Source organism: Psammomys obesus, unplaced genomic scaffold (genome assembly GCF_907164565.1).
Source record: "Psammomys obesus unplaced genomic scaffold, mPsaObe1.curated_primary_1811, whole genome shotgun sequence".
In the NCBI taxonomy this organism is placed as follows: Eukaryota; Metazoa; Chordata; class Mammalia; order Rodentia; family Muridae; genus Psammomys; species Psammomys obesus.
Window position 1 is genome coordinate 4,245,245 of NW_026594377.1, and position 25,495 is coordinate 4,270,739.

General features: G+C 40.2%; 1 protein-coding gene across 2 annotated transcripts in view; it reads right to left on the reverse strand.

The window, feature by feature from the left end:
- Positions 1-25,495, reverse strand: part of Marchf1 (membrane associated ring-CH-type finger 1) — a 524,397-nt gene that overhangs the window by 40,503 nt on the left and 458,399 nt on the right. For both annotated transcript variants that reach the window (XM_055618726.1, XM_055618727.1), the window contains one exon: positions 5,097-5,277. In XM_055618726.1, coding sequence (XP_055474701.1) covers positions 5,097-5,277 — 181 coding nt within the window. The remainder of the gene's footprint in view (positions 1-5,096; positions 5,278-25,495) is intronic.

Genomic DNA, 25,495 nt, shown 5'->3' on the forward strand with positions numbered 1-25,495 from the left:
CAGCCAGGATGGTCTTACAAGGCGATGCTTGAGGCAGCCAGCTTGCTTAGAATTCCCTGCACAGCACCTTATACTCTCACACTCTTTCCCATCCTTTTCCGTCTATGTGGATTGTGAGGATGTTGCCTTGTCTTGTGTATTATAAACCTTTCTGGTATATAGTAGATTCTTAGTTTATAATAGGTTGATGCATAAGCTGAGCATCATTGGGATCTTGTTGGAACGACTATGCAAATATGGTTTACTAGTAGTATGAGTTCAAATCTGCCTATAAAGAGGACTATATGTATTAAAATGTAATAAATTAAATAATTTACTGACCAGGAAACAGTATTTCTATAATAAGAAATGTTCTACAATACTGATTCTGGTTGATTATAGATTTTTTTGACTTACTAGTGTTTCATTTAAAGACACAATGATAAAAACGTATGTGATTAACCCCAAGTATCCAACAGGATAAGCCATGAGATGCCTGTGATTTCCATCTCATACTCATTTGACAGAAGGCATGTAGGAAGTGTCGTGGACCCACGCGCAGTATGATTTTAACTGAACTATTGATTGTAGTTAAGGGGGTACTTGTGTGCTAAGGGTATACAACTAATTCAAAAACAAACAAACAAACAAACAAAAAACAGCTCAATGGGAACACTTCTATCAAGTTGAAGTATTTTAAAAAGTTTGTGTTTAGCAGGTTTCTCATCATGCCCTGTCTATGGCAGGCAGCTGCTGGACCCTGTCTCTGTGAATGGCACCATGGGAAAGCAGGAGCAGTAGTGTTTGACACCATTGCATTAGACAGTGAACAACTTGTTGTGAAAAACGTATCTGGCATCGGGACAGTAGAACTGGAACACAGAGTGCTCTGAGCCCCTCAGGTTTCCTGCTGGGTTGGCGTAATGATATCTTAAACTAAGTGCAAGTAAATAGGAGCAGATGTATGTGTTGTGAATTATGATCACTGCAAGAAGTACAGAGAGCATTCTGTCTGCACTGTGTACTAGGACACACAGAGGTGTCCATGGCCTGCGGCCTTGTATGTTTGGGAAGAAATGGAACAGCCAGTTTTCACAACTGAGCTCAGCTGATAGAGAACAGCCCTGAGGAAACACGGCTTCATCTAATGAGTGCTTTCTTATCCTGTGATTTCAAGATCTTTGAGTAAAACTGAGAACTCCATGAACCTCAGAATGAGGATCTAATGTCCATGCACACAAAACTCTTTTCAGCCATCAAAATGAGCCATGCAGAAGGCCACTAGGCCTGAATCCAACCTTTGGGAAACCCATTTGTGTAGCTCCCTTGGCTCTGTTATTGTTGTTTAAATCAGAAGAGCCATGTGCAGTGCTAACTATACGGGGAACAGAGAAATGGTGTTAGTTGCTGATAGCAAGGAGGAAAGAACACAAGGCACACAGATGGGCTCGGAAAATACCTTTTAAAAGACTGGATAAAACCACATCAAAGATGACAATATTTTTGTTATTGCATTTAATTTTTGGTTGAAAAATAATTAATGTGTATATAATGGTGTAACTGAGTTAGTGGTAAAAAGATACTGGATAAACTGTTTTGTCCAGGTTTACAGAGGAAGATTACAGAAAAATTTGAGTTAGAAAGATTTCTTTGAAAACACTTTAATCATAATTATTTTAAGTAAAACTGAAGACATTTCTTCGCTCAGCGTTTTGCGGCTAAGATTGGTTCTGTCACGCAGGGTAGTGTTAACCACGTGATCCTCCTGCCTCTGCTTCCTGTGACTCTATACCCAGAAAAATAAGTGCTATGATGCCTAAGGAGAGCTCAAGAGTCATGTGACTATTGCACACCACACAATAGGTACAGACAGGATCTTCAGAGTGTGTAGCAATAAGTTTGATTTGGTCTGTTGGTATGTAAAATGAGCTTCACGTATTTATTCAAAACAAAAAAAAATGTGGGTTGAGTTAGTTAAATGAGACAAAAAGTAAATACATAAAGTTGACTATTTCATAGTCTAGATTTATCATGTAGCTTATATACAGATATCTCAGCGCAGGACAGAAGTTGTCAGTAGTACTTGCTCTCTTTGTACCCTGCTTTCTCTTGGCGCCTGACTTCTCATTCAGGTAGATTCAGATTGGGAATCTCAGACTTTAGTCTCAGAATGTAAATTTAGTTTATGCTTCCTAATCAGCAGTGTGTATGTTTCCTAGTTTTACTAGATCATCACTGTGTTTTCTTTATTTGTCTGTGTGTGTGTGTTTCTTCCTTTCTTGGGCTCCTGACTGCAGGTAAATAAACAAACTATTAGGTTACCTTGATGACTTTGCTAACTGAAGTTTTTGGTGTAGTAGTGGCAATCAATGAAGTTTACTAATTTACTAATATCTATAAAGACCATTAAGACCTAAGCTCTGTCAGCCTATGAAGATTGGCACTTTCTCTTTAAGAAGTCACCTCATCTAATCACAATTTCCCACCTCCGTGTGCTGATGGTAGATATGCAGAATCATTAGTTAAATTAATTGTTTCAAGTGCTCGGTATTTAGAATGTTGTAAAGTGTAATGGAATTACTGAGTTGAGAGCAATTAATTGGATGTACTTCAAACATATTCCTACCAAATGTTATACCTGGCATTCTTTTTGGACACTTAAGGACTACCAAAAACTACTTTGATGAATTTTAACACCATCAAAACAATCTGTCTAGAACAGATTAAAATGCTTTGATATGTTGCATTGAAGCACCCCACAATCTAAAACGATGTTTGAAGACACTGCCTTCTATGTACTTTGGCTGGGCTTCATATTTTTAAAGGGAGGAGAATGAGAATTGAAAATACTTTCCAAAAGTTTTGATTGACAGGGAAGGATGGCATGATGTCCTCATTCCTCCTGTCTAGGAACCCTGCACTACGTAGAGACTGGATATTTGTATCCTCCTTCCAGGCCACAGCTGTGAAAATTGAGGTGGTGTATGTAGGGAACCTCAGGTCCCAGTGAGGGGTGAGGAATGCGCAGAACTTGAAAGCAAATTGCAGTAGTCATATTCCACTCCCTTCTCAAGCCCTTCTTTTATTGTACATAGGAATATGGCTCCAGTCAAGTCAGGTACTGTGATATCCAAACTAATTTTAATGCGTGAAATTTTACAAGAAACAATCACATAGTTAAATATTCATAACAATCTTCAAGTTTAATGGCTTAAACAAAACACATTTGTGGATTTCCAAAGAGCCAAATCTGTGTTAGATGCTATACCCCCCCTCCCCGTATGTATTATGCTATCAAATAAGAAGGATGTTTAAATAGTGTCTTTTGTCAATGCTTATGGTCAAAAGAAATGTTTCTCTTTTGTAAAGAAATTATGCCATCCCATTAATAGACAGACAGGTTCCTCTTGAGTTGCAACCATACATTCATTCACTGGGATGGATATAAGAAGATGTGTTTTCTTCTGGTTACAACCAAGTTAGTTGTAACTTACTGATAATTAAATATTAAGAAAAGGTCTAAGTTGTATTTAAGGAGTTATGCTATTGACACTAGGATAGTTTTCATGTTCTTCCCCATTACCATGTTTACTGTGTTATAACCCCAAGTGTGTGTGTGTGTGTGTGTGTGTGTTTGTGTGTGGTGTATTGGGAGGCTTAATGTAAAAGAGACTACTTAGATATGTTACTTTTCTAGATTCTTGCTTTCAAATTCAAATATTATGTTTGACTAAGTTGAAGTTAAAACTTTTGTGTGGGTAGAGGATGGGAAGGGACAAGGACACAGATGCTGTGAAAAAACTCATAATTCCCTGAGGAGAAGAAGAGAAAATCAGAGAATTACAAGTGCGTCATTTAGCTCCTTCAGTGCAGTGTCTGCTTGGCATATAAAGGAAAGAGTGTGGAGTACCCATCATGCTCTACTTCTGTAATGTTTGCTCTGGGACCCAGAGAACCAGAAAGTCACCTTTTGGTATTCAGGTTATCCCAAGTTAAAAAAAAAAAAAAAAAGACAATGTATTTCTCCAAAGCTAATTTTTACATAGTTTTGAGATCTATAAATCATTTAAAGATTAAAACAAAATCAAAATCAAGTCTATCACAAAATAGAGCATGTTGCCCTCCCTCCCCATAATTTACAGAATGAATGAATTACAGAACCACCATGGCTTCGTGGTTAGCCACCCATTAAATGCCTAGCTTAGTGGAACAGTCTCCCCTCATTCTGGAACTCATCATGTTTATTTCCACAGATTGCTCTTTCTATCCAGTTTAGCTCTGCATTTAATTTAAATGAAAAAGCAGCTCGGGGCTAATTCATTATTTAAATTGCTGTCCCCACACTCCCTTTGGGTACTGAGGCATCTATATTCCTAGATATGTGACATATATGCACGTAAGGCTGCAGTTAGGAGGCAAAACGATGAATGAGTTAAATGTTAAATTTGGGGCTGGTGAATGAATTATACATCGAGCACCGCCCTTGCATGTGTCCTCCACACGTGGTCTACTGTGACTGAAATGTTAACTTTATACTTGGCTCACAGTTTTACTCTCATGTTCTAGAAAAAAACTAACAGAGATGAAATACTTGAAGATGAATGTTATAGATTAAAAATATAGACCAAGTGTTAAAAGAAATTAAACATAACCTAGGCAGCTTCTTATACAATTGATTGTTCTCTTGGTACGCAATAGTCGACTTTTAAAAACTTAGCCGAGTTCATGTTATTTGGCGTATTCTATCATCTAGCCATGGGGATTGAGAACATGCTCAAAATGTTCTCAAAAGAAGAACATTCTCATCAATTCAAGTGAATTATAGCTTATTTTCCATATATACACACTTAATATGTATTTATGTATTTACGCGCACATACACCTTTAAAAATTCTTGGGAGGCTGGCGTCTAACTCAAAAGTCATAGAATGTGCAACAGACCAAGCTGATTCACCTGCAAAAACAGAGCTGTGTTTCGCCTGTTGAGTGCATTACAGGATAAGTGTCCTCTGTGTAAGTCAGTACGTTGTCAGAGTCTTACCCAGGAAGGACATGAAGCCTGAATGCAAGCTTTGCAAGCCCCGCCCCCCGCCTCCTGCCCTCCCCACACACTGTACCTTCCGCAGGGGCTTGAGCTTGGTCTCCATTATGAAGTCGTACTTGCAGAGCTCACAGCATCGTGTGTCTGAGCTCTTGATCCACTGGTGGAGACAGGACTGGTGAACAAAGCGCAAGGTCCCCGTGCAGCGGCAGGGAGTGATGAGTGGGCTCTCTTCATCGCCTTCGCAGTGACAGATCCTGGGGAAGGACGCGGCATAAAGCATGAGTTCTCCCAGAGGACGCTGCTCTCCAGCGGAGCCTGTGCTGGTATCGGGCTGCGTTAGACACAATAATCTACAAGCTAGAACTTGTGGTCGTTTCTCTCCAACTTTGAAAGTAAAACCAAACTTCTGATCAATATCCACTTATGTTCACACGATAGTTATTTTTGGACTCAAGTTCTATGAAAAGGCATTAGATATATGCACACCAGAAGCACATTTATTTCATTCTGACAGTGAAGCCATTTTAAAGAGCAAATCTATTCAGCTGGTTTGTTTAAAGTTTACTGTCTATGGTGTTTCATATAGAAGGGTCACGACGTAAAAGCAACCCAAAGAAGCCGGGTGTGGTGGTGCAGAGTTTAATCCTAGCACTCGGGGGGCAGAGAGAGGGAACACTTTAAGTTTGAGACCATCCTCGTCTGTAAAGCATGTTCATGACAGCCAGGCACACATAAGACACTGTCACTGAATGAATGAATGAATGAATGAATGAATGAATGAATGAACAAATAAATAAATAAATAAATGAATAAACCTGAAGAAGATATACTCTAAAGAATTTTATAGTTTGAGAACTTCACTGTGTTGTTTTGATGCCAGAATTACCGGGTCACATTATATACTTTGCAAGTATGAGATATTACTACTATCGAAGAATTTTTAAAAGTTTTAAAGTGAAATAAAATTATAAAGTTAATATTGAACATCTAGCCTGAATGTATCACAAAGAATTTCTTAGGAAAAAGCACATCGATTAGGTCACAATGAACTGTCAATTGCTGTCATCGTATAAAACTCACAAATATTCCTCATCCCCTACAATTCTAGCTTAGTAAATCCTATTGTTTGAAAATGCTAACATTTCTGTCTACAAATTCAGACTTCTATTAGTTCTGGATTTAAAGTAATTTCTAGTGACATACAGTCTCTGAATTCTTCACTACTCTCATTTTCATGTTCTAGAAAGTTTTCTCCTTGAATGAGACAAACCATAATTCTAAGAAGTGAATTAAAAGCTTAGCTCTTGGCTGGAGAAGGCCCTTGCCCTGCTAGCGTTGGGACCAGAGTCAGAATTGCCAGGACCCTTGTAGGGCTGAGTGTGGTTGTGAGTCTGTAACCTCAGTGACCTAGGGCATAACGCTGGAAAGCTTGAGGACAGCGGTGGCTAACAGCTGAGGCACGTCTTGCCGAACATAAGGAAGGTGAGCTGACACCTGCGGTCCGCTCACCTTTACTGCACATATGTGCCGGGACTCAAGCACGCGAACATGTATGCATACGCATGTAACTGCATCATATACACACAGGGAAGAGAAACAAGTTTTTAGTCCTTCAGTAATTAAAAACTTTAACCAGCCATTGACAGTGGTTTAATAAACTTCCTTAGAAATACTGCTTTGGGATGGGCGTGGTGGCACACTCCTTTAATCCCAGCACTCTGGAGGCAGAGGCAGATGGACCTCTGTGAGTTCAAGGCCAGCCTGGTCTACACAGTGAGTACAGGACAGTCAGGTATACACAGAGAAACCCTGTCTCGAAAAATCAAAAGGAACCCTCCTGATTCCACCAAAAGAAACATTGCTTTATACCTATTTAAAATACAAGTACCAAATATAATATATAAACTTCTAAATCCACATAATTACCGAATGAATGACAGGTTGGAAGAACACATATGTGGGTTTCTGTGACTTTACAGACTGGACTAAGAATCTGCTCTGAAACATGATGTCTCCGTAGAGGACTAGAGGAAGTGAGGCAGTTGCTCACATAGCGAGTGCAAGAAGTTAGAGGAACTGAAACCCAGCACCCTCCCAGCTTTAAAAAGGAAAAAGTGTGTGACGGAGTATACCATGTCAACAGAGTACCACAGCACAGTGCTGTTCACAGTGGTTGAATAGTTAATTATACCCCCCTGTAAAAATGGCAGGGGTCACTTGTATGTGCGTTTTCAGGGCTAACCATTTGATGCTGGACAACCAGCTGCTGTGCTTTTCCCCAGGAAGGACCACCCCTCCTGCTTCCAGCTGTCCTCAGCTGTCTATAGTTCTTTGTGTATGGTTGAGGCCTCATGGCTTCTCTCCATCCAGTCTGCCATGGTTATGGCTATCTTCCTTGAAGGTTATATTTAGGAATACACACACACACATACACACACCCAATAACAGGTGAGGAAGCTTTGGAGTGAGGAAAGGGAAAGGGAGATTTGTAATTAAATCACGTCAAAATAATCAAACCAAAAGACAACAAACAAATGCATCTAGTGAAAGAAAACAAAGTTTCCTTTGCACATAATTTGATTATAATTTTGTATTTGTAGCCACTGAAATTACAGGGAATAACAGGTGATACTCTCTCACCTGCCAAATTAGTTGTTAAAATTAAGCATACAAAGTAAGGGGATTCATTACGGTGTTTTTATAACTCACTTTTTTTGTTGATCCTCCCACTGGTGTTGATTATCTCTCCCTACCTCTGTCTCTCTCCTTCCCACCTGTCCCTTTTTCCCTACAATGGCCACTTTGTGCTATCATGTCACACATGTTCTATACCCTTTCCTTTTCCTTTCCAAAGATCTTTTCCTACTCTCATTTCCTCTTTCTAGTTTCATGACATATACTCTCTTTCACATTTACAACACTCACACCTTTTTGATAAATATTAAGATCCTTGTTCTTTGATCACCTCCCCTGAGGGGGGAGCAGCCTTACCAGGCCACAGAGGAAGACAATGCAGCCACTCCTGATGAGACATGATAGACTAGGATCAGAAGGAAGGGGAGGAGAACCTCCCCCATTAGTGAACTTGGGGAGAGACATGGGTGGAGAAGGTGAAGGGAGGCTGGAATTGGGAGGGGAGGAGGGAGGGAGCTACAGGGGGATACAAAGTAAATAAACTGTAATTAATAAAAATAAAAAAATCCAGGTTCTGTGTATCAGAGAAAGCATGTGACGTTTGCCTTTCTGCTGCTTAGCATTTTGCTCAACAATAAATATAAGTCCATTCATTTACCTTGCAAATGCCATGATTTAATGTTACGTGTGGATGAAAAACATTACATTGTGCCTATGTACCATATTTTCTTTATCTCTTCGTCTACTGATGAGAATTTGGACTGCTCCCATTCTTATCTATTATTAATAGAGTAGTAATAAATACACATGTCTGTAGTATGATGTGCATGCAGTCTTTTGTAATACACTCAGGAATGGTATTTGGGCCATGTGGTAGTCCTAATTCGCTGAGGACTCTTCATAGTGATGTCCACAGTGAAGAAACCAGCTTAACTTCTGCCAGCAGTGAATAGTTTCTCTCCCCTCCCCAACCACATCCCTACTGGTATTGCTTGTGCCCTTGATGTTAGTTATTCTATCAAGATAAGAATCCATCTGTGTTGAGCCCAGAAACCAGCTGTTCTGTAAGAGCAACAAGTACTCTTACAGCTGAGCCATCTCCTCAGCCCCCTAGAATGTTTCAATGAACGTTTTTTTTTTTTTTTTGAGAAAAAGTTTAGAGTTGCCCACCTTAAAGTTTTGTGGTTTTCTTTTGGTGTTAAGAGCAGTGAACGTGGTGTACATCAACAGTGACAAATCCTGTTCTGCACAGAAGCCACCTAATCCCTTCCTTCAGGTTACCAAGGAATTTAAGAAAAGATTGAGCACAGAAAGAAAAAAGAAAGCCACAGTGCACGTGAAATCACCTCTTGGTCTGGCATTGTACCTCATTGCCTCTGTGGGCAAGGGTTCTTACTTGAAAAAGAACGCTTAGGAGTTAATGCCATGTGGTAATTCCTCGCTGAAAAGGAAGATTGTGTCAAATGCACTACAGCTGCCAACAGACTCTCAGGCTCTGACTCTGCCTGACATGAAAAAAGAAATTTATTCATAAGTAGCTTTAAACAAAAACCTAGCTGATTACTGAGCTCAACCTGACCTTGCCAGCTTACTGATTATGGTCCAACTTCCTGTCTTAAAATGCCCCTCTTTTTAGAAAAATCTGTTAAAACCTTCCCCTGAAGCAAACAAGTAATAGCCTTTTCTCATGAAATTAAAGTTATTTCCTACAGGGAAAAATCAAATGCATGATTAATTTTTCTTTCCATTTTACACAATGTACATTTGCATGTTTTTAGTGTTTTCAACTTTTTTTTTTCTAAATTATCCCATTCAAGCTGTACCCCAAGAGTCTTCTTAAGGCACGGTTAGATTGTTCTCAATAAATTTAAGAGCAAAATATCAATTTAAAGGCTCTAATAAATATAAAAAATAATGTGATAGTGCCATTAAAGAAATAATTAAACAGGTTTAAAATTGATGTATTTCACACAAATCATCATTCCTGCATTATGGATGAAAATATAGCAAAAAAAAAAAAACAAAAAACAAAAAACAAAACACAAACAGGTTTTCCCCTACAAAATGGTTGTGCAAAGAAAATGATTTCAATACTGTAATAAAATAGTATATAAAAATAGTATATAAAAAGTATCTGTCTACAATCCAGTCAGTGCATGTTGAGAATTTTTTAAAAAATTCTTTATTAATTACACTTTATTCACTTTGTATCCCCCCTGTGGTTCCCTCCTTCCTCCCATCCCAGTCCCTCCCTTCATCCCCCTTCTTCACGCATGCCCCTCCCCAAGTCCACTGATAGGGGAGGTCTTCTTTTCCTTCCTTCTGACCCTAGTCAATTAGGTCTCATCAGGACTGGCTGCATTGTTTTCCTCTGTGGCCTGGTAGTGCTGCTTCTCCCTCAGGGGGTGGTAATTAAAGAGCAGGCCAATCAGTTCATGTCAGAGACAGTCCCTGTTCCTATTACAATGGAACCCACTTGGATATTGAACTGCCATGGGCTACATCTGTGCAGGGGTCTTAGGTTATCTCCATGTATAGTCCTTGGTTGGAGTATCAGTCTCAGGAAAGACCTTTGTGCTCAGATTTTTTTTTGTTTCTGTTGCTCTCCTTGTGGTGTTCCTCTCCTTTCCAGATCTTACTGTTTCCCACTTCTTTCATAAGATTCCCTGCACTCTGCCCAAAGGTTGCCCATAAGTCTCAGCATCTGTATTGATAGTCTGCAGGGCAGAGCCTTTCAGAGGTCCTATGTGTCAGGCTCCTGACTTGTTAAACACAAGAAGTGAATTGGTGAATAATTCCTCATAGCCTTATGTATACAAAAGACACCAATGCTATGGGCCCAGCCTCAGTTTAGGTTATTCTGTGGCCAACATGTGCTTATCTCCATTGCCTTTGTGTTTCAGCTGAAAGGAAAGAAACCTTTAATTTTGGTCTGTGTATCTTTAAAACCTTAGAAATGACATCTGTTATTATTATTGTCTTCTGTGGGAGGTTGTGTGTGTGTATGTGGGAGAAGAGTGCAGAGGTTATAGGCAAGCTTGTGGGAGTCAGTTCCTTCCTATCATGTTGCACTCTGGGATTGAACTCAAGCTTGCAGTCTTGGAGGCAAGTACCTTTATCCATTGAGCCATATGGATACCCCAAGACCTAAATATCTTAAAATGACTTCTATTCAATACCTGCTCCCCTGCCAAGTCCTCTTGACTTATTATATATATATGTATTATTTTTTATGAATTAAAAAACACTTAAAGTCATCCCCTGAGGATTGCAATGGTTGTATAACTGTTTACTTTTATAGTCAACTTAGGTGTCCACCAGTCGATGAACGGGTAAAGAAAATGTGGCATAAATGAGCAATGGAGTTTTCTTCATTTGGTTTTCCAACGTTCCTATCCCTTATTCCATGTCACTTTTACCTTTTCTGTTTTGTCAGTCTTCCTAAGTTTATTTCTGTGATTTCTGTCTATATTTTTCTCCATACCTTCTCTAACTTATGATTTAAACATAGTAATGTCAATATTTCTAGGCTTGAAGGTGTTCAAACATAATCATTAAGAGTTTGGCATTCATCTTACCAAAAGCAATCTACAGATTTAATGCAATTCCCATCAAATTGCCAACACAATTCTATACAGACCTGGAAAGAAAAATTTTCAACTTCATATGGAATAACAAGAAACCGAGAATTGCTAAAACAATCCTCTACAATAAAAGATCTTCTGGAGGTATCTCCATCCCTGATCTCAAGCTGTACTATAGAGCAACAGTTATAAAAACTGCATGGTACTGGCATAGAAACAGAATGGTGGATCAATGGAATCGAACAGAAGACCCAGAAATAAACCCACACACTTATGGACACCTGATTTTTGACAAAGATGCCAAAACCATACAATGGAAAAAAGATAGCATCTTCAACAAATGGTGCTGGTCCAGCTGGATGTCTACATGTAGAAAAATGAAAATAGATCCATACTTATCACCCTACACAAAACTGAAGTCCAAGTGGATCAAAGACCTCAACATAAAACCAGACACATTAAATCGGCTAGAAAAAAAAGTGGGGAATACCCTAGAACTCATTGGTACAGGAGAAAACTTCCTGAACAGAACACCAACAGCACAGCCTCTAAGAGCAACAATCAATAAATGGGACCTCATGAAATTGAAAAGCTTCTGTAAAGCAAAGGACACCTTCATCAAAACAAAGTGACTGCCTACAGATTGGGAAAGAATCATCACCAACCCTTTATCTGACAGAGGACTCATATCTAATATATATAAAGAACTAAACAAGCTGAAAAGCAATAAACCAAGTAATCCACTTAAAACATGGGGAACAGAGCTAAAGAGAGAATTCTCTGTAGAGGAATATCGAATGGCAGAGAAGCACTTAAAGAAATGCTCAACCTCATTAGCCATTAGGGAAATGCAAATCAAAACAACCCTGAGATTTCACCTTACACCCATCAGAATGGCCAAGATGAAAAACTCAAGGGACAACACATGCTGGAGAGGTTGTGGAGAAAGGGGAACCCTTCTCCACTGCTGGTGGGAATGTAAACTGGTACAACCACTCTGGAAATCAATCTGGCGCTTTCTCAGACAACTAGGAATAGTGCTTCCTCAAGATCCAGCCATACCACTCCTAGGCATATACCCAAAAGAGGCACAAGTACACAAAAAGGACATTTGCTCAACCATGTTTGTAGCAGCTTTATTTGTAATAGCCAGAAGCTGGAAACAACCCAGATGCCCCTCAACTGAAGAATGGATGCAGAAACTGTGGTACATCTATACAATGGAGTATTACTCAGCAATGAAAAATAAGGAAATCATGAAATTTGCAGGTAAATGGTGGGACCTGGAAAGGATCATCCTGAGTGAGTTGTCCCAGAAGCAAAAAGACACGCATGGTATATACTCACTCATATAAACATACAATATAGAATAAACCCACTAAAAGCTGTACATCTAAACAAACTAAGCAAAAGAGAGGACCCTAACTAAAATGTTCACTCCCCATCCTGAAAGGCAAAGAGGATGGACATCAGAAGAAAAAGAAAATAGGAAACAACCTCGGAACCTGCTACAAAGGGCCTCTGAATGCCAGAAGAAAACAGGAAACAACCTTGAAACCTGCCACAGAGGGCCTCTGAAAGCTTCTGCAGTATAGACCGTCAAAGCAGATGCTGAGCCTGATGGCCAACTGATGGGCAGAGTGAATGGAATCTTATGTAAGAAGTGGGAAATAGTAAGAGCTGGAGGGGACAGAAACTCCACAAGGAGAGCAACAGAACAAGATAATTTGAACACAGGGAACTTCCCAGAGACCCAAACTCCAACCAAGGACTATTCGTGGAGATGACCTGGAACCCCTGCACAGGTGTAGCCCATGGCAGTTCAGTGTCCAAGTGGGTTACATAGTAATGGGAAGAGGGACTGCCTCTGACATAATCTGTGTGTGTGTGTGTGTGTGTGTGTGTGTGTGTGTGTGTATACACATATACATCCCAGGTACCCAGCTCAGGTTGTCAATCAGGTTTGACAGTATGTACTTTACCTGCTGGGCCAGTCTCCATACACTGATTTTTTTCTAAGCCAGAAAACATTACTGTAAATATCTCTGACAGAAGCATAATGAAAAGCACTAAAGCAGAATTGAGATATTATTGCCAAAGCAAATGATTGAAGGGACCAACTTCTCTCTGCCTGGGGTCTCTGTCCCCATCTCCACTCCAAGGTAACGTAGCATGGGGAGAAAGTGACTAGAGAAAGTTTTATTTTTAACTTTTATCTTTCACAGGAAAACTTTGAGCTTGTTCACAGGCAAAATTGAAGGTGCCACAAAGAATTAGAGATTAAATCGTATGCAAGAAAAGGCTCAGTTTTTAAACAACAGGCACCAAAAAGCCAAAGTATTGAGAAAGAAGGGATAGAAATATCTTCGGACAAGTGTTAGGACACAGACACCTTTTCCTGAGAACAGGAGAAAAAGATGGCAGATAGGGAGGGGTGGGTGGAGGTGTGAGAGGTCCAGCTGCCTCTTGCTACAGAGGACACAGCATGAACGCACACCCAATATGAGGAAATAAAATCTAGGGTTAAGGTCTCACAAGGGCTATAAATAATTAGAAAAAGCTGTTTGGAGCCAGCGATAGGAAATTAACCAAGTGTAGACGCAAGAATGGTGGCTCAGCCTTGAAGTCCCTGAGGGAGAAGAAATGTTACTAATGTTAAGGTGTGACTTTGCAACATTGAATAAGAGAGGAATCCTGTACTAGGGAGCACAAGCCACTGTCCCCACTGGCAGAGCAGAGGCATGGAAGGAAGGGGTCCTACACGTGGGAGGGTACTTAGGATTCTAGGACTAAACCCCGACCCTGAGCAGGTACACAAGTGAAACTCTCTCAGTTTCTGTGACATGGGAAGATGTGGTCTTGGAGGCCTCAAGGTCACATGAATCATGTGAGAAACTGTGCAGAACTGGTGGCACTTGACAATAAGTGTGTGTATGCAGGATAATCATGCTTCTCACAGAGAGATTCCTATTCTTTCTGTTGTACTTCTTTTAAATAGTTAAAGGAAAAAAAATGGTGTACAGAATTACTTGGTTCTTGAGTTTCAGAAGTAAATCAGAGTCTGATGCCCTTACTCTTTGTGCCAATAAGTTAGAAAAAGTTTCAGCTTGTTCACTTGAGAAAACAGTTAAAAAGAATGCTTACGGAGACATAAAAACTAAATGAGAAGAGCCTCATACTTGGCTCATGGCATGTACACAAATCTCTGCTTATTTTACTTATTTACTTAAAGCAAGCATGAATTTTACATAAGTTTGAACTGTTAATTTTATTATATCTATCTATAAGCATTCGGTTTATATATGGCATTCCTGTCAAGATTTCAGTTATGAATGCCTTCAGCAGATAGAATTCACATTCATACAGACAACGTTGTGAATTCTGACTCCATACAAACAGGTCAGAAGATCATGTGTTTGAGTCTCTGAACCAATCATGACAAAGTCCTGGTTGGATGAAAGCAAGGTGAATGTGCACATTTGGGTCCTCACAGGGAGATTTGGGACTGAACCTAGATGTACAGTTTGTTCTAATGGATGCTGAAGACCAGCTTTACGAATTGTTTTTTTCATTTGTAAAATCTTATGTGGCTTTTAGGAGGCTGTGAAAGCTGAGAAAATCCTGTAAAGTATAAACACCTTCACAAAGGAAGCCACGACTGCTAACATACAATCAGTAAAATCAACAGAAATTGTTTTAGGTACTACAATGCAGGTTCTTTTATTTGAATTTATTTTTTAAATTTATCTTCATTTTCTTTTTAAATTTACTTTGCATCCCAAAGGTGTCTTCTCCTTCCTCTCCTCCCAGTCTCCCTTTCCCCTTTCCCTTTCTCCTCTTTGCTTTTAATTAAAAAAAAAATCAAGACAATGTAATTTTCCATGTCTCCACTGAGCATAGGACCCTGTCGTGATTTACCTCAAGGAGCTATAATGTCAGAAGGCAGACTCTTCCTCAGTTTACCTTGCTGTTGAGATTGCGTGTCTCCTAAGTTACCTACAGCTTTCTTGTAGTTAAGGGACACATAGTCACTTTCTCTCTCCTCCACCCCGCCACCTCCCTCCTCCCTAGTAGCATCAGCATTGCTGACCATTCATCTTCTGTGGAAATTCCTTTTTTTGGCTTATGTTACTCTGCTCTTATCAATACACTTGAAGTTGGGAAACCTGGAATCAGAAGGCACAGACAATGATTACAGCGATTGGAATAGTGGCACTTGCAAAGTCAGACTCAAAACGTTGGGAATCTAGATTTTGGAGGTTGTGAAATGATAGAGAATATAGAATTCAATCTCTCTAAATTTATAGGTAGGACTCTCCACTGTATTTCAAAGTTATAGGTCTAGTGGGCTAGCTTTTACAGTTTGACCATAGTGATTGTGAGACAAATCAATCCCCATGCCTAATATCTCAGAGGAGGAAAGTTTGCAAAGGCAGGGATGGCCTGTCGGTTGTCTTCAAATACGCAAATGTGCTATGTGTGAACAACTGTGTTGCTTGTCTGTCACTGCCCCAGTGAGGACAAGTTAATGGAAATAAATTTTGATTGTGAATACAAACACACCAATAAGCAATTTTTTTTCTTAGACATAAGAGGAGGCAGCTTCTCCACAGAGTACCCATAGAGTGGTAATTTGGCATGCAGAACAAGATGAATATGAGCAAACAGGACCTCACATATCTTTTCCAAGGCTCCCATCCCGAACTATCCTTTAACGCTAGGTCAGCATTTCTCCTTCACTTTCCCTGGGAGCTTTGTGCGTGGCTCTCAGTTGTTCTTGATTTTAACTATCTTAGTATTGATCACAGACCTGGACTTTAAAAACCTCTACTTCCTATCCAGAAAGGCAAAGAGGATGGACATCAGAAGAAGGAGAAAAGAGGGAACAAGTCAGGAGCCTGACACAGAGGACCTCTGAAAGGCTCTGCCCTGCAGACTATTAAAGCAGATGCTGAGACTTATGGGCAACTTTTGGGCAGAGTGCAGGGAATCTTATGAAAGAAGTGGGAAACAGTAAGATATGGAGAGGACAGGAACACCACAAGTAGAGCAACCGAACAAAAAATCTGAGGACAGGGGTCTTTCCTGAGACTGATACTCCAACCAAGGACTATACATGGAGATAACCTAAGACCCCTGCACAGATGTAGCCTATGGCAGTTCAATATCCAAGTGGGTTCCATTGTAATAGGAACAGGGACTGTCTCTGACAAGAACTGATTGGTCTGTTCTTTAATTACTTCCCCCTGAGGGGGAAGCAGCATTACCAGGCCACAGAAGAACAATGTAGCCAGTCCTGATGAGACCTAATTGACTAGGGTCAGAAGGAAGGAAAAGAAGTCCTCCCCTATCAGTGGACTTGGGGAGGGGCATGCATGCAGAGGGTGGAGGAAGGGAGGGATTGGGATGGGAGGAGGGAGGAGGGAGGGAACCACAGGGGGGATACAAAGTGAATAAAGTGTAATTAATAAAGAATTAAAAAACCCACCCATTTTGAAGCACTGCTTCTCCAGCACTTCGGCTCCAATAACGGCTGTGCACAGAGGAACGCTTACCTTCACCTCATCTGCAAGATGGCTTTCCCTTTTAAATATCTCATTTCATAAGACTCCCCAGTCTCTCAGCGTTTGAGCCTCCCATGTACGCTAGACCTTCTATTTAATACTCTAATGTTTTTCAGTATTTTTGACTATTTTATTTCTATCACCATTGGCTTCTCTCTGGTTGGTCTTTCTTCTTTTCTTACCATCCTGTCTACTCCTCCACTCCTCCTCAAGTCTTCCCTTCCCTTTCTTTCCTTTCTTCCCCACCCTCCCCAAGTCCTGACACACAGGAAGCAAGTAGTCTACCTCTAAACTCCACACTCATTCCCTCTGTGCTAGTTTTGAATCATCAGCTGATGCACAAGTTGTCCTTAAGCTGTCATCTAGAAGTGTCAGAAGTGACAACCAAAACTCTTACTAACACGGCTTCTTAAACATGACCTGAACAAGGAGAACACCAATAGACATGCTAGCATGGAAACGGAGAGTGCTCACGAGGCCTCCACTCTAGACACAGAACTGGCAGGTAAGAAATGCTGAGAGCAGGAAAGCACACACCAATTGGTTATCCAGTAGCAAATGGTCAGCACTGAAAACATATACAGATCACTAACAGCGTACAGAAGGGGTGGGTTGTATTTAAGAGTGGGCACACACACACACACACACACACACACACACACACACACACACACGACACCACCACCACCAACAATAGTTAAGAAAAAGGCCATGAACTTGAAAGGCAGCAGAAGCATACATGCTGCAGATAGAAGAAATTTGGAGGGAGGGAAAGAAAATGGGAAATGATCTAATTATATTATAATTTCAATATAAAAAATTAAAAAAATAAGTTTTGCTTCTTCCATTGAAAGACATTCTTGAAACATAGCTATTTAGAATCTCCTAAAACCCTTGCACCCTAGGCTGGGAAACTCCGCCTGGCTGGCAGTGACTTGCTAGAAGGAATGAAATGCAGTTGCCCAGTACCACATAAATCAAGTGTGACGGTGCCCACCCGGAACCTCAGCCTTCCGAGGTGAGATGAGGGGCTCACTGGCTTCTATTACAGCGGTGTGGTACAGAACCAACTTCTGCCTGTTTAGCTGAAAGCAAGTGCTCTTGGGCCAAGTTCTTGGTTTCCCTCAGGCTGAAAGGCTGCACAGAGGTCCTCACTGTGTTGTCTGCTCAGCGCGGTTGATCTACACATGAGTGACGATGTGGCCGATGTTGAGAACCTCTGCTGTCCTTGTTGAGAGAAGCATCTGCATTGAATTTATAAGTATGTGTCTACATGTACCACTTGACCTGCCTTATCTCTGGGGTTTCAAGTTCCACAGCAGTAAAGGGAAAAATTAAGTGAATTTCAATAAGAATTAACTAATGATGGACAAAGTTTATGAAATACTGTTTTTGACTAGCCTGCACTTTTCTTTTGAGATGTGGTCTCATGTATCACAGGCTGGCCTTGAACTTGTTATATAGTTAAAGATGGCCTTGCACCCCAACCCTCCTGCCTCTACCTCCTGAGTGCTGGGATGAGAGGTGTGTGCTACCATGCCTAGGTTATTCAGTGTACTGGATGGAACTCAAGGCTTCATGCATGTTATGTTTGCACTTTACCAGTTGATAAGTGGTTAGTTGTTTATTTTCTCAGTCTTTTAAATTGATTATATTAATATCTACTTTTGGAGGTGTCCTAAATATGATTTCATATGATATCTTTCCTTTCTTGTTAACACTTCATCTTCACTTAAGAGCACATTTAAATTGAAGTATCCTCTAAAAAAGCTAATCCTCAGATCTTTCATGGAACATCCTCTATTTTGTCCTTTGCTGCAATGATTACTCCATTTTAGAGAAATGTCAGACATAGATCTGAAAGTCTGTGCCAGACTCCAGCATCTTTTTTTGTTGATTGTCTCATCTATGTAGGTTATAACCCATTATCATAATATACAATTAACAAAGTAGAGCCAGGCTTATTGGTTGCAGGGGCAACATGCTTTCATGTTTTTGAATTTATGTTAAGTGTAAAGAGTGTCAACAAGTCAGGTTAAAAATGACTAACCAGTAGACCATGAAGAAATTGATGTTACCAGACTGCTGGACTTATGTGTGAGCAGAGCGGAGACCAAAAGGGGCTTAGTGAAATTAGTCAGCAGTCTCCAGAGGTGGCTTCCAGTTATCAGGAGGTCATTCATGGTTTGGGAAAGTTCATACACAATGAAAGTGAGGAATGTGTAACAGTTTTATATTCCGTGCCCTCTTCAATTTGCAGTTGAGGAAGTGAGCTGAGGTGTGCCAACTCTATATCCTATTTGAGCAGCAGAGGAAGTCAAGCAGGGTGATTTTTAGCAGAAAGGAGAAGTAACTCAGCTAATAAGCAGAGGAAAAATGGACAACATTTAATAACAGTTCTCAACGACGGCTGCTTCCAGCTCTGCTTATTGGTACAGAGCTTTCACACATGTTTATAATTAAAAAGTGTTTAGACTTCAGATTTCTAAAATATTCTTACCAGAGATGACAAGCTTAAACTATCATCAAGCTGAAGATTTAAAAAATTTGAAATTTCAAATAAAAACTATTAGTGCTACCTTATTTGTTATAAAAATAAAAATGTTCTAGAAACAATGAAAATGCTTTTGTGATCACAAATTTGGCCCCTCTGCATGATTTTTTTGAAAAACACCTATGGAGGAGTGACAGCTGCTTGTACAATAGTGATGTTTATAAAATGTTTGTTTCTTCAGTTAGGAGCCTCCCACAGAGGGCCTCTGAAAGCCTCTGCCCTGCAGACTGTCAAAGCAGATGTTGAGACTTATGGCCAACTGTTGGGCAAGAGTGCAGGGAATCTTATGTAAGAAGTGGGAAATAGTAAGAGCTGGAGAGGACAGGAGCTCCACAAGGAGAGCAACAGAACCAAAAAATTTGAGCACAGGGGTCTTCCTGAGACTCATACTCCAATCAAGTACCATGCATGGAGATAACCTAGAACCCCTGCACAGATGTAGCCCATGGCAGTTCAGTGTCCAAGTGGGTTCAGTAGTAATGGGAACAGGGGGTGCCTCTGACATAAACTTATTGGGCTCCTCTTTGATCACCTCCCCCTGAGAGGGGAGCAGCCTTACCAGGCCACAGTAGATGACAATGCAGGCACTCCTGATGAGACCTAACAGACTAGGATCAGAAGGAAGAAAAAGAAACCCTCCCCTACCAGAGGACTTGGGGAGGGGCAGCATGGAGTAGGGGGAGGAAGGGAGGGGTTGGGGAGGGGAGGAGGAAGGGAACTAGAGGGGGATACAAAGTAAATAAAGTATAATTAAAAGTAAAATAAAATAAAAATTAAAAAAAAAGTGTTTTGTTGTCTCAATGCAGTATTTTCAGCTGAAATAAGCTGCTGTAGAACATGACTCCCTGAGTATTATTTTATGCCCTAATTTGTTACCAATGATTTGGTCAAAATCTCAGCCCATCTGCACAGGACTGTAGGGAGCTATATACAACCAAAGCAATGATACAGCAATGCTCTTGGCTCCTTGTGATGTTCCTGGAGCCAATACAAAGCATCAGTAATCAGCTGCATTTTCTTCCCACCCAATACCATATTGAAGGAAGACAGCAGAGAAGATAATGATCATCCTACTGAGCCAATAATGGAGGCATTCTCAGGCCTTGGGTGCTGTAACAGCTTAGGAAGGTTCTGTTGGCATTGCTCCCTCTGGGCCCTTCTCTCCTCTGGAGATGGTATCTGCTGTGGATAGTAGGACTTTAATTGGGGTGGAGGATTCTGAGATTTCTGTATTCTTGTTTAAGCTAAGGAACTGGTATCACGGTAGAGACATAGGTTATATTTGCATAGCTGTGGCCAACTTGACAGGCCCAGCTCAAGGGAGGCCTTCAGCCCACCATGACAGAGAATGTGTAGCATGGGAACAGCTTCTTTAGTGGGGGCAGTAACAGCAGCATGAGGTGGTATTTTTCTAATATCACAATGAACCCGGAAACACATCAGGCTGGAGAACTGGGATTGGGTGTAACTTTCGAAGTTCAACCTTCTGTAACTTATATCTGCCAGCTGAGCTATATCTACTTATTATTTAACGATTTATTCTTTTTACTTTTATGTGCATGGCTGTGTTTGTACCATATGTTAATGTACCTACAGAGGACAGAAGAAAGCATCAGATCCCCTAAAACTAGAGTTACAGATGGTTATTAGCTGCCTCACTTGAATGCTGGGAGCTGAACTCTGGCTTTCTGGAAAAACAGCAAGCGCTCTAAACCGCTGGCCCAGTCCCAGTTTTTACCTCTTTAAAGATCAGCATCCTTTAGAATCATGTCCCAGGCTGGCAGTCAAGAGCTAAGCTTATGAGCCTGTGGGGAACTTTGCAGATTCAAATTGTAACATTAGGTAAGGCTCTTTTAAAAGGCTCAATTAAAAAAAATATTTTTTTGAGACAGGCTCTTGCTGTGTGGCCTTAGGCTGACAAAGGATTTACAATTCTCCAGTCCCAGTCCCCGAAATTCTGGGATTATAGCAATGTGCCCTCATGCTAGTTTTGAGAATTTTCTCCCTGTGCAAAACTAAAGTCCAAGTAGATCAAAGACCTCAATATAAAACCAGACATACTAAATCAGTTAGAAGAAAAAATGGGGAAGATCCTAGAACTCATTGGCACAGGAGACAGCTTTCTGAACAGAACACCAACAGCACAGGCTCTAACATCAACAATCAATAAATGGGACCTCATGAAATTGAAAATCTTCTGTAAAGCAAGGGACACCGTCGTCAGAACAAAACGACAGCCTACTGACTGGGAAAGGATCTTCACCAACCCTATATTTGACAGAGGGCTGATATCCAGAATATATAAAGAACTCAAGAAGCTAAAAAGCAAAAAAGTCAAGTAATCCAATTAAAAAATGGGGTACGGAGCTAAACAGAGATTTTTCTTAGGAATCTCTTTGGGCTTGTGGAATATGCAAGGTTTTCTTTTCAGCTCTCTGTGTTGGAATATGTAGCCTCAGGAAGAATGAGGTCAGGTGTGTGTGGCATAAAAATAGATCTCTGTTAGTTTTAGGTTAACCACAGCTGTCTACATATTCCACATGTAGGAGAGATCAAAAGCTGGGATGTGGCTTTTTGGATAATTCCTTCTTTATGAAGCATAATCTCTCCGCCATGCCCATTATTTTCTAAGTGTGGAGAATAATTTCCTTTGAAGGCAAATGACACAGTGTTCCTCAAGGGCTTTTATCTTTCCAGATTCCTCTTTATGATTTTAGCTACATATAAATGACTAAATTAATAATCTAAAATGTATATTCCATATTCAGGATTTTCTGTATATATTTTTTTGAGATGTCAGAAAAATTTTTCTTATATCTGCTTGGAAATCTCTCATGTATTTTTTTTTTTATAAGATTGAAAAAGTCAAGCCGGACATAATTCAATGTTATTAGGCTAGATGTTTATCACCCTCTTGCCTCAATAAAATGATAAGCAAAAAGGTAGCACAAACTCATTTGTCCTCACTGCCTAGATATAATCAGAGAGGTATATGTTGCCAGATAGAGCTGATAGGGTCTGTCCCTTTAATAGCTTAAAGTAAAGTTACGAGTCACAGTTTCCTCATCCCTTTTGTGCTTGGGGCAGACATTATAAATTTGAGCTGTTTTTGTGCTTGTTCTTTTGTTGCTGTTGCCAAGTATCAAAACTTATATAAACTCACATTTCAACCATGCCTTCCTTTCAATTTTTTCCATTCATTAATCTTACTTGGCCAAGCACAACATCAAAGGAAGTTTCATGTTGCTATGGATAATTGGCAGAGCAAGTGCTTTATCTATAGGTAGCCAAAAAAATAAAAATAAAAATAAAAATAAATAAAAATAAACAAGAAAATTTGAACACAGGGAACTTCCCAGAGACTCATACTCCAACCAAGGACTATCCGTGGAGATAACCTAGAACCCTGACAATGCAGCCACTTCTGATAAGAACTGATAGACTAAGATCAGAAAGAAGGAGAGGAGGACCTCCCCTATCAGTGGACTTGGGGAGGGGCATGCATGCAGAAAGGTGGGGAGGGTGGGACCGGGAGGGGAGGAGGGAGGAGCTTATGGGGGATACAAAATGAATAAAGTGTAGTTAATAAAAGTTAAAAAAAATTAAAATAAAAATAAACAAACAAACAAATAAATAAATAAATAAACATACTCGGATTCAGAAATTCTCCTCTGCATATAAATTCTTTGACAAAGGCATACACATGTTTTGCCAAAATGTTGGCATTTTAAAGCAGTCTGTCCACTTTGAGTGAATACTCAACCTCCAGACATTTGTTCATTCATCTATTCATTCGTTCCCATATTCACCTTGCTATCATTCTTTTAACAAATAATTTTTTTCATACACACCACTTGTAAGGTTTTATAAGGTCGAATAAATACTAGCATGCATGCATTTGAGTCTTTGCCTTTTAGGTAGGGAGCTTAGGTTATGACAGCTTATTGTACAACTGGCCAGAATACAAATTATATGGGATTTGTTGCATCTGAAACATGCCGAATGCTGCTGCATCTGAGGGAGAGGAAAATCACATATAGACAAGTGAAGGAAGGCAGTGGTTGAAAACTAACGAAAGATGTAGCAAGTAAAGTGAAGCTGAAGTCTGCTGCAGCTTTGGCAGGGGAAGATGAATGTTGCTAGGATACTCTGGGAATGGAAGATAATTTTAGGGAATGCTTAGAAGTAAGTTCCGTAGCTTATCAAGTAAAAATGTGTGGACAATTTCAAAGTAAATACAAATATGTGAGTTGGATCTATCGGGATTTCATGCGGAGAAAGAAGAGACTAGAGAGTGCCTTATATTTCCTTCAGTTGGTGCTGGCACACACAGACACACACATACCACACACAGACACACAGACACACAGACACACACACACACACACACACACACACACACCCATCCACACACCACACTATACACATATCCTCCTACCCCACCCCCTACCAGCATGAACTTTAGTCACTTGGAATACTGAAACATTCTATAAATAAACGAAAGTGACATAGAGACCAGAAAGGGGGTCATGAAAAGAGGCTTAGAGGAGAAGGCAGGGAAGATAAGAGACTATATGTGATGTAAAAGTGGAAGGGAATGCTGCATGTGGAAAGGTTTAATCAGGGATAAGGGTAAGAGAGAAGAGGGGAGAGGTTGTGAAGTCAACTGAAGGACATGTGGAAAAACACTTAAGACAACTTTGTGATTTTAAGTTGTTAAAACATAAAACAAAAATAGAGTTTTGATAGGGATACTCTGTGTGGATGAACAATGCTGCTTTGAGAAGCTATAGGTGATTAAATGAAAAGGGCAGTTACAAGGATTGGCTACTTTTTTTATGAATTATAGGTCAGGGAGATACCCGAAGTTCCTAAAAGAATGGAGGCTGTTGTCATTGTCACCCACCAGGACTAGATCCTAAGACTCTTCTGCTAGAGATGCCACATACATTGTTGTAGGACATAAGGAACCACTCTGCTGGAAGAGTCTTTCCTGCTGGTTAGTTTTCCAAGTCCTGGAAGGTGCTGTGTGAGTTTTGAAGGAGAACCGCACTGTCATTAGCAGTCATATTCAGTTTTGTACCCTGCATGCTACACTACTGATTAGTCGGGTAAAATGTGCTCAGTTGTGCAATAGTGGCATAATTATTGAGAGTAACCAACTACCATCTGCTCGGATTTAAGTCCTGTCTCACATGAAGGAACTTGCTTTTCACACTGTAAGCCTACTCAAAGGCTAGTGCCTGTGTAGGCCATAGCTCTTGGTGTGTGTGGGTTATGTATGGTTTACTTTACTAAACGGATGTATTGGAGCCAATAAATATTTATGTTTATTTCCATATATTAATGCTGTCATCTTTGGTCACAGAAGGTTCTTTTTGAAGTGGGTGACATTACCACAAAGTCTCATAACTGATTAAATATTGAAAAAAAAAAGAAGTGGCTATTTGAGTGCTCAGCTTTAAAATGGGACACACACACACACACACACACACACCCTTAAAGACACAATAGAGACACATTGGAGAAGAGGGGATGGAAAGAATATGAAGAGTTGATATGTTGTGTAATGCTGTCCTCTGTACATTATATGGTCAGGTCATTGCATTCAAGAGTTCATAGCAGTTGTGATTATATGTGTAAGACCAGCCAAGGATTGGGCCTCCCAACATTTCACCATGGAAAAGGGTGATCCTCTCCCTGAGGATCTGTAGGCAGTTATGGCTGCTAAGGGAAAAAGAAACTTTTTTGATGGTGGTGAAGACAAGAGAAAACTCATTCTCTTGTAAATAACCCTTATCTACCTTTCCATAAACAATCTTAATTAAACTCATTAGGCCATAAAAAATCAAGTAAACTGAATAGAAAGAAAGAGGCTCAGCAGGAGTGGCAAAGAGGTGGGAGAGTACTGTGGAAACTTATTGTTGTAGCGGCTTCTTAGAGTGAATACAAATGCATATAAAGAATTTCAGTGGAGTTACTTATAAGTGGTGGCAATACCTCGATTATACACCACCCACTGCAAATAAAAACCTCGAACCAGGAATGGTTGCCTTTTCTTGAGTTGTTGGCCAATGTGGTTCTAGAGACTCCAAAACATTACACACTACCATTGCTCTGAGTTACCCTGCAGAAC